Source organism: Peromyscus eremicus, chromosome 15 (genome assembly GCF_949786415.1).
Source record: "Peromyscus eremicus chromosome 15, PerEre_H2_v1, whole genome shotgun sequence".
In the NCBI taxonomy this organism is placed as follows: Eukaryota; Metazoa; Chordata; class Mammalia; order Rodentia; family Cricetidae; genus Peromyscus; species Peromyscus eremicus.
This window is the reverse complement of record NC_081431.1, coordinates 12241138-12254241: the sequence shown is the minus strand read 5'-3', so window position 1 is coordinate 12254241 and position 13104 is coordinate 12241138. Positions and strand designations below refer to the sequence as shown.

At 46.5% G+C, this 13104-nt stretch overlaps 1 protein-coding gene across 3 annotated transcripts in view; it reads right to left on the bottom strand.

The window, feature by feature from the left end:
• Window positions 1–1088, bottom strand: part of Mia3 (MIA SH3 domain ER export factor 3) — a 43927-nt gene extending 42839 nt beyond the window's left edge. For all 3 annotated transcript variants that reach the window (XM_059281161.1, XM_059281162.1, XM_059281163.1), the window contains exon 1: window positions 919–1088. In XM_059281161.1, the coding sequence (XP_059137144.1) occupies window positions 919–1051 (133 nt within the window). In that variant the 5' untranslated portion in view covers window positions 1052–1088. The remainder of the gene's footprint in view (window positions 1–918) is intronic.
• Between the last annotated feature and the right edge of the window lie 12016 nt (window positions 1089–13104).

The window sequence follows — 13104 nt, the reverse complement described above, 5'->3', positions numbered from 1 at the left end:
AATTATTCTGGGCAGCAATGGGTCCCAGCAACATAGGGGACTAAGGAAAAGGAAGGCTGGACTGACTCCTGAGACCTTTGGCTATTACAGCAATAGCCCTCTTCTGATCCTAACCTTCCTCATGGCCCACCTCCAACCCAGGCACCTCCAACATAGGACCGGGGCGCGACTGCGCACAGAGGAGAAGGCTGCGGCTCTCAGGTGGTGACAGGTGCAGCTCCTTGGCCTCCTTAAGAGCAAAAGATTTTGACCTTCCTGCAGCCCTACTTGGCAGCTGGCAAGAAGCTTCTATGCAAAAGAGAGACAGGACTGAGGCAGAGAACCAGACAGACCTCGGAATGTACTGCGTTCCTGGCCTCCGGCTCATCCCAAACCTAAACTCGAGTTCCTCCGTTTCCAAAGGTGATGCGAGCTGGTCCCAATGCAGCCGAGAGGGCGAAGGGGCAGCACCGGGGTGCCTTCTGAAGGAACCCCACGTCAATCAGCCACTGAGATTGCGCCCCAGATCCCTAAGCGCGTGGGTCTCGGTCTTGCGCGGACCCAGGTCCCCGCGGCCGGCGTAGGGACGCTCTTGGCTGCAGCACGGGATGCCCAGGATGCGAGGGCGGGCCACCCCATCACTCCGGGAGCCCAGGCGGAGATCCGGGGCCGGGAAGCAGGGAGCTGACCCCAGGAAACCCGGCGGGGTCTGCGGCGCCCCCCAGCCAGGTCAGAGCCGCCGAGAGCAAACCCCGGCAACAAGTGGCAGGCGCGGCCCCCGCGGCAGGACCACCAGGGGGATCGCCGAGCACAGCGTACCGGCGCGGGCTCCGCGGGCCTGAGACCCCCCTAGGCCAGGGGCGAACCGTGGGACTCCGACCCGCGCGGCCATCGCCGCCACCCGGGAACCCGCCTCCCGCCCCGCGGCCCCACACTCACTGCTGCACTCTTCGTCCGCGCACACTTTGAGGTCGGAGAAGCGCCGGCCGGGGCTCGGGTCCGGCTGGCCCGGGACCCACCAGAGCGGCCCGAGCAGGAGCAGCCAGAGCAGCAGCCCCGGCGCCGCAGCCATGTTGTGGCCACCGCGGGCGCGGGTGACGCGGAGGCCGCCGGCGGGCGGTGCCGGGGGCGGGGCGGGAGCAGGCGGTGCCGGGGGAGGCGCCCGGGCGGCCGGCGGCTGCGAGCGACACGTCAGCAGGGGCTCGGCGCGGGATGCGAAGTGACTTGGAGGAGGCCGTGGCGTCCCTCCCGAACTGCTGCCTTGACAACCGCCGCTGGCACCTTCCCCTCACCCAATCGCCGGCTTCGGTTCCGGCGCCCTCACAAACGGCCCTCCGCGTCACCCGGTTCGTCACTCCGCATCTCTGCGCCCTCCCAACAGGTTCTTCTGCCTCCCTCCTTGGGCTTCGGATGTCTGGTCCACGCTAAGCAGCCATCCCTCTTCATCACTTCCTCCAACCACGGTCCTCAGTTCTGAACGGCCGAGTCCCACGCAGGACCGGCCACAGTGAGCAACTAACCCAGGCACAACCCCGGTGCACACTTGAGACTCCGTGGGATTGTTCGGGACCCCCATCACACGGTTCTCTTCTATTTTAATGGAATCGTGGGTGAGATGGTAAATTAGAAAGCGGCATCCTCTAAGGAGAGGGCTAGTGGACAGTGACCTTCTGCCCAAGACCTTGAGATTCCTGTCTGTCCATAAGGAAGAAGTCCTTTAGTCTAGCACGTGCTCTGCTTCCATTTCTCACCATCCGCTTTGCCGACACTGTAGGCCAGACCAACTTGACGGCTCACCTGAATAGCTACTGTGGAGACAGTAACAGAGTAACGTCTGTGAGGATAAAGTCTCGTCTCTCCTCGAACCTTCCCACAATTCCGTATTTCCAAGTAACATACAATGGCTTCACCACAGACCGCCTCTCTTGTCCTTTGGCGGGCATGCTTCCCTACCTGTTAGGTCCACTCAGACACAGCAAGCCCACTACTTCCTTGGTGCGTTCACGCTTGCAGTTTCCCCCTACCTGCGATAATTCCTCACATAGTCCCCTTACTCCATCCTGCCTCTGTGACAGCCCCACAGCATACACGAGCCTTCCCCCCACACACCCTTCCCCGTCCCCCCCCCCCATAGAGAAACCTTCCCAGGATGGTTAAGCGCATCACCCTGCTTTATTTTCTTGAGCACGTTTACCACTTAACCTTATGTTTATTTCTCTATTTGACTGTCCCCCACCCAACCTCAAATAGCTCCTCAAGAGCGGGAAAATGTTTGTTTACTTATTTATGTGGTGCTGGAGATTGGGCACACTCAGCACGAGCTACCAGTGAGCTACATCCAAGTCCTAATTTGTTTTGTTCGCTCCTCTTAGGTACCTAGGGAAACATCTGGAACGTAGGATGTGCTGAACAATGAACTGCTGGATGAACCACAGATCCCTTTGCATGACGCTATTGATTTAAACCAAGTCCTACACACCGGGGTACTTAGTGTTTCCCCTCAGCAGCATCCTCAGCCCCAGGAACAGGTCCGCAGATAGGTTTATTGTGGTATGGGGACATGTCTGTCAAAGTGACTGACTGCACGCTCCCTGTGCTTTCTTCCTGTTGTTCCGTGTGCTACCATGGTATGGAGATCAGAGTTATTTAAAGTCGTCTTATTTTCACAGAAGAGAATTAAATCACATTTCGTTGGCAGAAAAAGAGTAACAAAACAATGTGACATTTTGATTTAAATATGCTTTTACAGGCCAGGCTGTGGTGGCACACTCCTTTAATCCCAGCACTCGGAAGCCAGAGCCAGGCGGATCTCTGTGAGTTCGAGGCCAGCCTGGGCTACAGAGTGAGTTCCAGGACAGGCAACAAAACTACACAGAGAAACCCTGTCTTGAAAAACTAAAGATATAGATAGATAGATAGATAGATAGATAGATAGATAGATATAGATATAGATAATATATATATATATTATATTATATATATATATATATATATATATATATATATATATATATATATATGCTTTTACATACAGGGTCAATGCTCCTATTACTGAAATAGGAAGAATAGGCTGTTTGGCTCATGAAGGTTTTCATTTTTAAAATTTATTTGTCTTTTGGGGGATGAATTGTATTGGTCAGAGGACAAGGATAAGACATAGTTCTCTCTGTCCTAGCCTTCTACCAGAGGGTCCCAGGGATCAAACTAATACCTTCTGGCTTGGCAGCAAACGCCTTTATTCATTGGCTCATGGGGTTCTGAAGGTTTAATTTACTTGTATTCCTTTAAAAATGTATATATTTCTTTAAAGAGACATTAGCCAGTCTAGTGGGTGATGAGAAGAAACTTCTCAGGCGACACCCAGGGTGGAAGTGATAGTTCATCCACTAGTGGGTGTGTAATTAGTGGGTGAGTAAGCACCACTGTTGCTCACGGCATTTGATTGTGTGGCTCCGATGGCTGACGTAAACTCTAACCTAGGTGTATCATTTGTTAACCCCACAGAGGGGGTTTTCACTGTGTAACAGTTAAAGTGCGTGTGTGTTGTTGGTGGTGGAAGTAGAAATATAAGGTACAGAAGGCTCTTGACCTTGGGGACTCTGGTGTGTGAAAGACAAGACGACCAGATCTGAGATAGGCAGAAGACAGTATATTAATGCCCATCGTTGCCAACTCGCCCTGACGCCTGTCTAGAAGCATCCAGAAAGCCTACGGCTGAAATTGCCAGGAGGAGTTGTCTTTTTGGACAATGAAACTACTCACTGAGTAGCTTTCTATCCAAAGAAAAATCATTTAAAGACAATGGCTAGGATGGATTATACCGAATGGGATCAACAGTGGACTGGACATCTTAGAAGACAATCCTAGTGAGCTACAGACGTGATATAAACTCTCCACCACGAAACAGAAAAGACTGGAAGAAATGAACCACCAGCACCCACAACTTGGCCGGTCCAGTATACATGTAATTAAGGTTCCTAAAAGAGATGAGAAGTCAGGAAGCATGTGTGAGGGAATCACGAGGGAAATGGTCCAAACCCGATGATCACTTACAGACTCAGGAAGCTCAATACACCCCAGGCTCACGAATAATGAGAAAACAATTACTGCGCAGCAGAATGCTTAAAACCAGCGATAAGGGAGAAAACTGCAAGGTACTTAGAGCAGTCACCATATGTACAGAGGAGTGAGGATAAAATGGCAGAACTGGGGGGTGGGGGTGGCACATGCCTGTAATCCCAGCACTTGCGGGGAGGGCAGACGTGGGCAGATCTCTGAGTCCCAGGATAGCCAGGCTACACAAAGAAACCTTGTTTTGAAAAATCAATCATCATCATAATAATAAAATAAAAATCAATAAAAAAATGGCAGAGCTGGGTGTGATGAGTTTACAGGAAGGCATATTATCACCTCCTAGAAATCCAATCAGTCAGAAGGCAGTGTTTTCTAAAGCAAATAACGTTGATGTGTCAGCATGAAGAAGGTTTCTAGCCAGGCCTGGTGGTGTAGACCTGTAATTCCAGTATTCAGGAGGCTGAGGCAGGATGGTTATGAGTTCAAGGCCAGTCTGGGCTTCACAGTGAGACTCTGACTTATAAGATAAAAATGAAAACAAATCTGAGGGCTACAGATGTTGTTCAGTGGTAGAGCGCTTGCCTTGAATGTACAGGCCCTGGGTGTGTTCCACGAGTACCACAAACCAAATCCAACAACAAATGATAATCATAAAATGATCACTATCATTAGTAGTAGTAGTAGTAGTATAATAAGAGACAGCAGACTTACTACGAGGTAGCAGAGCAATGTAGACACCAAAAGAAAACAAACTGACTCCTTAGAATTGTCTTTCAGATATGAGGTGAAATCTTTTAATTCGTAAGAATTGAAATGGGGGCTGGGGATTTAGCTCAGTGGTAGAGCGCTTGCCTAGTAAGCACAAGGCCCTGGGTTCGGTCCTCAGCTCCAGAAAATAAAAATTAAAGAAAGAATTGAAATGAACTTCCACAATTAGCTGCAAGTGGTTCCCAGACCCTAAAGTATAATAAAAGAAGGTGTAGGGCAAATCTTATGTCAGACATGGCTCATCAGACGTGGCACGGGACCACAAGCAGCCGAAGACAACTGTGTTGCTGTCGCTAAGGTCCCCCTCTCGAGCTGGAAAAGGCCTATTTCAAAGAATATCATAAACGGAAGTGAAAAGACACCCGGAGGGCAGGAAACAGCAGCCATGCTGGCCCTTGCTTGTAATCCTAGCACTCAGGCGGGGTAGGCAGGAAGATGAGGAGTTTAAAGGCCAGCCTTGGCTATGTATAAAGTTCAAAGCTGGCCTAGGCTACATGAGAACTTAGACTCATTTTTTTTTTTTCAGAAGAAAGTAAGTGCAAATCATACAGTTGGTAAGGGCTCATAACTAGAATACACAAGCAATTCTTACAGTTCAACATAAAAGACAACTTAGAATGTGTGAAGGCCACTAAACAGATGAAAGGATTCTCTGTATCATGAACATTTAGAAAATGTGAAACAGAAGTCAATGGGTCCCTGCTTCGAGCTTACTGGGGTGGCTATAACAAAAAAGACATTAACAATTGTTAGTAAGGCTGTGGAACAATGGGACCCCACACAGTAGCAGGGACAGGCCACAGACCTGAATGTAGGAATAAATCAATAAAACTCCTGGAAGATGGCATAGGACAAAATGTGCTGCCGAGAGAGCCAACTCTCGGCCAGTCAGAAAGTGGAGAGGAGATACGGCGGAACTGTAGACACACACAGGAGACTCTTCTGAGGGCCAAAGCTCAGTTCTTCCTTTTATTTTTCTTTCTGTTATTTGTTCTGTTCTTTCTCTGTTCTGTTCTTTCACCCTATTGTTTTCCTCCTCCTCTTCCTCCTCCTCCTCTTCCTCCTCCTTTTTCTCCTCCTCCCCATCCTCCTCTTCCTTCTTCCCAGTTATTCTCCGTCTACACATTTCCTGGTGTTTCCCTTCTATTATATCTCTTATCCCTTTAATACCCCCTAAGACAAAATTTTCTAAGCAAGAAAAGATTACCTCACAACCACAAGTCACAGATTTTCCAAAGACAAATGAAAATCTTTACCCAGGAAGAAGTCCCACTATGATCACAAGTTACGTGTTTTCCATAGAAGCCCACAAGTAGTTAAGCAGTTTCTTGTATTAATTTTCCCACCATAACATCTTCACTCCAAAGCAATGCTTCTTTTATAATTGATTAACAGAGTTTTAAGCAAGCTAAGTGTATTTCAGCCAGTTCCTTTGGTACTGGCTGGCAGCTGTTTAATGTAACAGATGCCTATCCTGTTTCTACTCCAGAGAAACTTTAAACAAGTGCTCAGCTAACCATCTTTTTTTCTTTACACACAATAGGGTCATTTAATTTCCTTTCATAACTTTGTTTTTTTCAAGGTGCATACCGGGGCCTGTGATTAGTTCTGTAAGTTTCATGGCCAAGGAACACAGACCTAACCTTGGTGTATGCAGGAGCATAATTGCTCTCTTTGATCATCAGCCTGTTTTCCCACAGGCAGAATTCATGAGTCTATAATGCATGAAACTTCCTGTTCTTATTTTTCATCTTCTGAAATCTCACATATAACAAAGGGGAAGGTGACTTCTAGCCTGTTTTACTCAATTTTTTTTTTATCTTTTGTTGGAGCAATTGGCAGAATAACCTAAACCATTTCCCTAATCATCTTACTAACTCTCTTAACTCAGAAAGCCCAGTTAGGCAGTGGTGGCACATGCCTTTAATTTCAGCACTCGGGAGACAGAGCCAGGTGGATCTCTGTGAGTCTGAGGCCAGCCTGGGCTACAGAGTGAGATCCAGGAAGAACTCCAAAGAGAGAGTTCTTCTTTCTTTCAGAGAAACCCTGTCTTGGAAAAAAAAAAAAGTCCAGTTAAATCACAAATCTAACTAATCATCATTGCTCTTATAAAAATCATCTTCACTGTAATTTGCAAGTAAATTGCCCAGTGAGGAGTGGGATTTTCCCAGGAAACAATCGCACTATACTAGACACGGTGGGATCCTTTCCTATTGTAATTGCACCATGCCAAATACAGCAGGGACACAGCAGCAGCCAGCAGGAGGAAGCACAGCAGAAATAAGGGGTGTTCTGGAGACAATCCTCCTGGGTCTGGGCCTCTCCAGCACAGCTTTGCGATCCACTACATTGTATTTAATCAAAATGGAAATTTACTCTGACTTCTATAGTCAGTGGACGAAAGTGCAAGGTCAAATCAAACAGGATAGAGTGTTTGTAAAACACGTCTATGGGGGAATTCGGTCTAAAACAGATGAATCCTCTCAAAATTGGTGAATAACAAAACAAACCAACTTGGAAAAGTGAGCAAAACTGATACAAAGGCAGCACAGAAGACACTCAGCCTTGTAAATGACTGATGAGACGCAGTTCTTATCCACATCATTACACGTACACTAGCGTGGTACAGTGAAAAGGTCTGATAAGGACAAGTGTTGACAAAGATGGAGATGGCTGGAAGTCTCAGCACTGCTGGCTAGTTGTGAATGGTGTAGCCAACAGTATGAGCTGCTGGAAAACAGCTTGGCGATTTCCTGAATATAAAACACATCTGCCTTACACACCCAATCTTTCTTTACACCAGAGAAAGGGAAACAAAAGGCTTGCACACAAACAGTTCATAGTGGCTTTGTCTGAAGCAGTTAAAACAAGCAAAACAAGAAACACAAGCAAATATATGTCTGTCACTAAACAAATAGATGATACATTTTGGAAAGCAACTGAGAAAAAAAATGATGGGCTGCTAAGACTAGCAGTAGAGGAAATGTGGAATGTAAGAAGCTAGACAAAGCCGGGCGGTGGTGGCGCACTCCTTTAATCCCAGCACTTGGGAGGCAGAGGCAGGCGGATCTCTGTGAGTTCGAGGCCAGCCTGGGCTACCAAGCGAGTTCCAGGAAAGGCGCAAAGCTACACAGAGAAACCCTGTCTTGAAACCCCCCCCCCAAAAAAAAGAAGCTAGACAAGAACACCTGCTGCGAAGTTCTACTTACATAAAGTGCTACAAATTTCAGCACAGCTGAAGACTTGCCTGGTGGCCGAGCAGGAAGGAGACAAATCCCCCACAGGCTCGTGTATTTGAACACTTGGTCACCAGGGGTGGTGCTCTTTCAGGAGGTCATGGAACCTTTAGGAGGTGCAGCCTGGCTGGCGGGAGCATGTCCGTGGGGGTAGGGTTGAAAGGTTACAGCCTTCCCACCACTGCTAGCTTGCTCTCTGTGTCCTGGGTGTCACTGTGATGTGACCCGCCAGCTTCCTGCTCCAGTTACCTCGTCTTCCTCCTACTATAGACCCGTCCTCAGGAACTGTAAGCTAAGGTCAACTCATTCTTGGATAGATTGCTTTTTGTCTTGATGTTTTATCACTACCACAAAGAAGTAACTAATATACTATAAGGAAGGGGAGGGCACTATGAGCTGGGGTGTAAACAGGTATGTCTGCCCCTTTTCTTCACTGTGTGTCGATTTCATCTGTGTCTGTGTCTAAACATATATAAGTAGACAATTTAAATGCTTAAACACAGTTGATTCCTAAATAATGTTGGAAAATATTTATATAGGAGAAATGTATAATATTAAATAGAAATTATCAGATTCATTTTTTTATTTCTGTAAGTTGGACCAACTCTATGGAAATCTATTACAAAGACACAACTCAAATAAAAACTAGTCAGTCTAGGGTGGTGGCTCATGACCATGATTCCCACATTCTGGAGTCAAAGGCAGAAGGATTGCTGTGAGTTTGAGGCCAGCCTGGTCTACATATCGAACTCCTGGCCAGCCAGGGCTGCAGAGCAAAACACTGTCATAAAACAAAACAAAACAAAACAAAACAAAAGCTACTAGCTTTAGAAGTCTGAGTTATATTCTCCCGAAAAAAAATACAAACTCCAATGTAAAAATACAGTTGAAAAGGAAAGCGTCTCCTCACTGAGTCTTACAAATACTAAACTGACCAGTTTGGACTTGGAGGAAACCTACACTCCTAACATGGAAAATGTCCACACTGGGATGCTTCTTTCTGTCCCTGCATTCACCAACTGGTGGGAACAAGCTGCTTTGTTGCCCAGTGAAAAAGACTCACACTTCTTCCTAGCAGGAGAATGTATACTCAGTACTGTGTCAGAGAGAACAGCCTCTTTTATACATGCAACCCACTCTCTCTGGACTCATCAGCAAGGCCTAGTCTTCAGTTAACACAATTTAGGGAGGCAGAGCAAGGAGGCTTTGGTGTGAGAACTGACTGAAACAGACATTTCCTGAGGGGGGCTTTGGGCTGTTTTTGTCAGGCATTCTCCCTCCCCTCTATGCCCGGTGCCATTTGAGACTGGAAAGAACCCATCCGACGGCCGGAAGGCAGCAACCGTCCTGCCCAGGCAAGGCTTTGACTCCTATATCTTTATGTGTTGTTCCTTTCCTACCCACAGTGTCCTCCACTACCCCTTAGGGAGCAGAGGTTCTGTGTATTTCAAATCCTTGGCTTTTAGTTTAGGTTTTTTGCTTTTGTTTTGTTTTTAAACTTTCAGTAAAGCACTCACATCTTTTGATAATTTCCTGATATGTGTGTGTGTGTGTGTGTGTGTGTGTGTGTGTGTGTGTGTGTGTGTGTTGGGACCACTTCTGACTTTCTATTGTTTGTTTTCTCTTTACATTTCTTTTGAGATTTGTTTATTTTTATTCTATGCCTGTGGCTATCTTGCCAGCAATATGTCTGTGCTCCACATGTGTGCAGTGCCCACAGAAGCCGGAAAGAGGGGGTCGGATCCCTAGAACTGCAGTTACACAGGGTTGTGAGGCCATGTGGGAGCTGGGAATCGAGCCCTGTGTCCTCTGGAAGAGCAGCCAGTGCTCTTAATCACTGAGCCATTTCTCCAGCCCCCTTTTCTTTTCTTTTTTTTTTTTCCTTTTCTTCCTTCCTTCTGTCTTTCCTTCCTTCTTTCCTTCCTTTTTCTTTTTTCTTGGTTTGAAACAGGGTTTGGATGCCCCAGGCTGGCCTTGACCTGGCTGTAACACTGAGGTAGAAAACAGTTCCAGTTTTAAGCACTTATTCTTAATCTGCAGCAAAGAAACACAGCACAGTGAACAAAACTCCATTAAACGAACTATCTCGAGAAAATTAAAAAAAAATCATTCTGGGCGCCATGAGGCTGAAGAACCTCCTGAGGCTAAGGCACAGTCCAACGACACAGTAGAACAAACGGGGTGCAGGCTGAGAGAGGGCAGGCAACAGAGAAATGAAGGATGTGGGGACCAGGTTTGAGACAACTATCTGCTGGACTGTGGTGCTGAGGGAGCAGGCTATGGAAACTCACATGAGCCCAGCGTGTGGCGAGACCCCCACCAGGGCACATCTCAGTCCTCCTGCACGTTCAGTTTGTTGAAAAACATTATCTGAGGTCTGATGAATACAGCTCCTGACATGGAAGCCCTTTTACAGTTCACCTGGGAAATATCCAAAGGCAGAATCTTGCAGATTTTATTCTAGTCTATCCGAACGCCTTTCTGTTAACAGATCAGAAATTATTTTCTTAGGTGACAGGACTGTCCTATATACTATTGACTAATCTAACAGCTGAAAGTATCACACAGGGATGGGGAAATAGCTTAGCATTTAAGAGCACATACTGCTCTTGTAGAGAACCTGAGTTCACTTCCTAGCAACCCATGTTGAGTGACTCACAACTGCCTTAACTTTAGCTGCAGGGTATCCAACATTTTCATCTGACCTCCACAGGTACCTGCACACACATGCACAAGCCCACACAGACATGCAAGCAGATACACAAAATTAAAATTATTTTCTAAAAAGTCAAAAGTAACACACTTTTTTTTTCAAGACAGGGTTTCTCTGTGTAGCTTTGGAGCCTGTCTTGGATCTCACTCTGTAGACCAGGCTGGCCTAGAACTCACAGAGATCCGCCTGCCACTGCCTGCTGAGTGCTGGGATTAAAGGCATGTGTCACCACCACCCAGCAGTACCACACTTCTTTTAGGAAGACTGAAAAATGTTTTGTTTATTGATTGATTGATTGATTGGCAGGTCTCTCTACATAGCCCTGGCTGTCCTTGAACTCACTGAGATCCACCTGCCTCTGCCTCCCAAGCGCTTAAAGGCAGAAAGCAGTGTGTTTAAAGGAGAGTAAGATGATGTCATCTGACTACAGTGAAGGTGTGTATACAGTGACGGAAGTCACACTGCGTGGTGAGGAGGGGACAGATGATGAATGCCTTTGAAAACCAATGCAAGAATTTAGACGTAGCAGAAACAGAGACAGCTATGGGTCCCTTGAAGGGACTCAATGACAGAAGTGGATGTAAGAAATCTTCCCGCTCTGAGGAACATAGGGATTGGGGGTTTGTGTTGGGCATGGCCAATTGGGCTAACTCCCTCCCCACAGCTAAGAAAGTCTTGTCACCATGCGCTTCCTACTGGGAGTGAGTCAAATACAAGGCCACATTTCCTGCCAGCATGTACTGTTTGCTCTGCCCTGACAAATATTATACTACTTTCTACCATACAAAGAAAGAAGCTCAAACATCTACCACTGCCACTGATACACGGGTGTAGATGTGGGTTCCCGAGTCCGGTTGGGCTGAATTTACCTTGGCACCATTGTCCTTGAAGTCAAATATTTGGTGTTTTGCAACAAATGCAGAACAGATTTCAGGGTGTGGCCTGTGCAGCTCAGTCTCCACAGAGCAGACTTCCTGGCTTTGTCCACTTCATTTTCAGAAATGAACTGCTTTCCTGGCAGAGTAACAGCAGCAGAGACAGAGAATGTGGCCAGCCAAAGGCCTGGACTAGCCAGCCAAAGGTCTGGACTGGCCAGCCGAAGGCCTGGACTAACCAGCTGAAGGCCTGCACTAGCCAGCCAAAGGCCTAGACTGGCCTGCTGAAGGCCTGAACTGGCCAGCCGAAGGCCTGGGCTGGACAACCAAATCTGGATTGCCAGCCCAAGGCTTGGACTAGGAGTCAGCGAATCGTGACGAGTGGTTACTTTTTCTGTCTCAGATTCTTTACAAAATTGGGGCCAAAGTTAAAAGTTTACAGTGATTTTTAAGAAGCAAATAAAAGGATTACCTATTTGTGTTGATTAAATAACTTAGTCAGTGACATCCCAGACAGCTACAGGCAGCAGAATTGATGGATGCTGCAACAAGTCTTGGCAAACAGTGACTTTACGGAGGTAACATGTTTGGACAGTGCTACCCTGGAAAATGTTCTCATTCAGAGACTGCAAAGCCAGGAATGTCCTCCCAAGCTTGCTGGGAACAAAGCAAGTCTCTGGAGGTGTTGGCATTTCAACTGGTGCATGCACACAGAGGACACAAATACCCTTATATGAAGACTGAACGGTAAGCAACTGTGCAGGGCAAAAGTAAGCACTTTCGTGACGAGCGTGAAAGCCCGTTTCTGTTTACACCCCCGTGGAGTGTGAACGGTACAGAACATACAAAGGGACGATGAACGACAGCAAGAGAGACTCTGTATGTGAACAGCTACTTCCCTTGTTTCTGATTCCCCAGAAGAGAACGCCCAATAAACATATAATGACCAATTACAACTATAACTTCAACTTTTTAGAACTCATACACAACAAATTTAAAAAGTTAACTTAATTTTTTCCCACAAAACTTCATTTTTAGCTCAGTAATCAGACGTGCTTAGTGTCTATATAAAAACTGATTTGCCATTTTATTTCCATCATGATTTTTAACTATAATCCAAGATTAAAAAGTAGAATATTTATTTCTCTATTTAGACAAACTCTGAACTACAGAAGAGCCCATTCCTGTAACTAAACTTATTGATTCAAAGAAGGTGTAACCAATACAGGAAAATATGGCAATTTCTTAAAGAAGGATAAAAGTAAAATGTATGTTTATACACTATTTTCTAGAGTTTTCAGCTTTGGCCAATGGAAGATGTTCTTAGGGTAACAGACACCACTAGATCACCTTACATGGTCCACATAAGTTTCATGTTTTATTTCTTTTAAAAAATGACTTTAAGCCGGGCGGTGGTGGCGCACGCCTTTAATCCCAGCACTCGGGAGGCAGAGCCAGG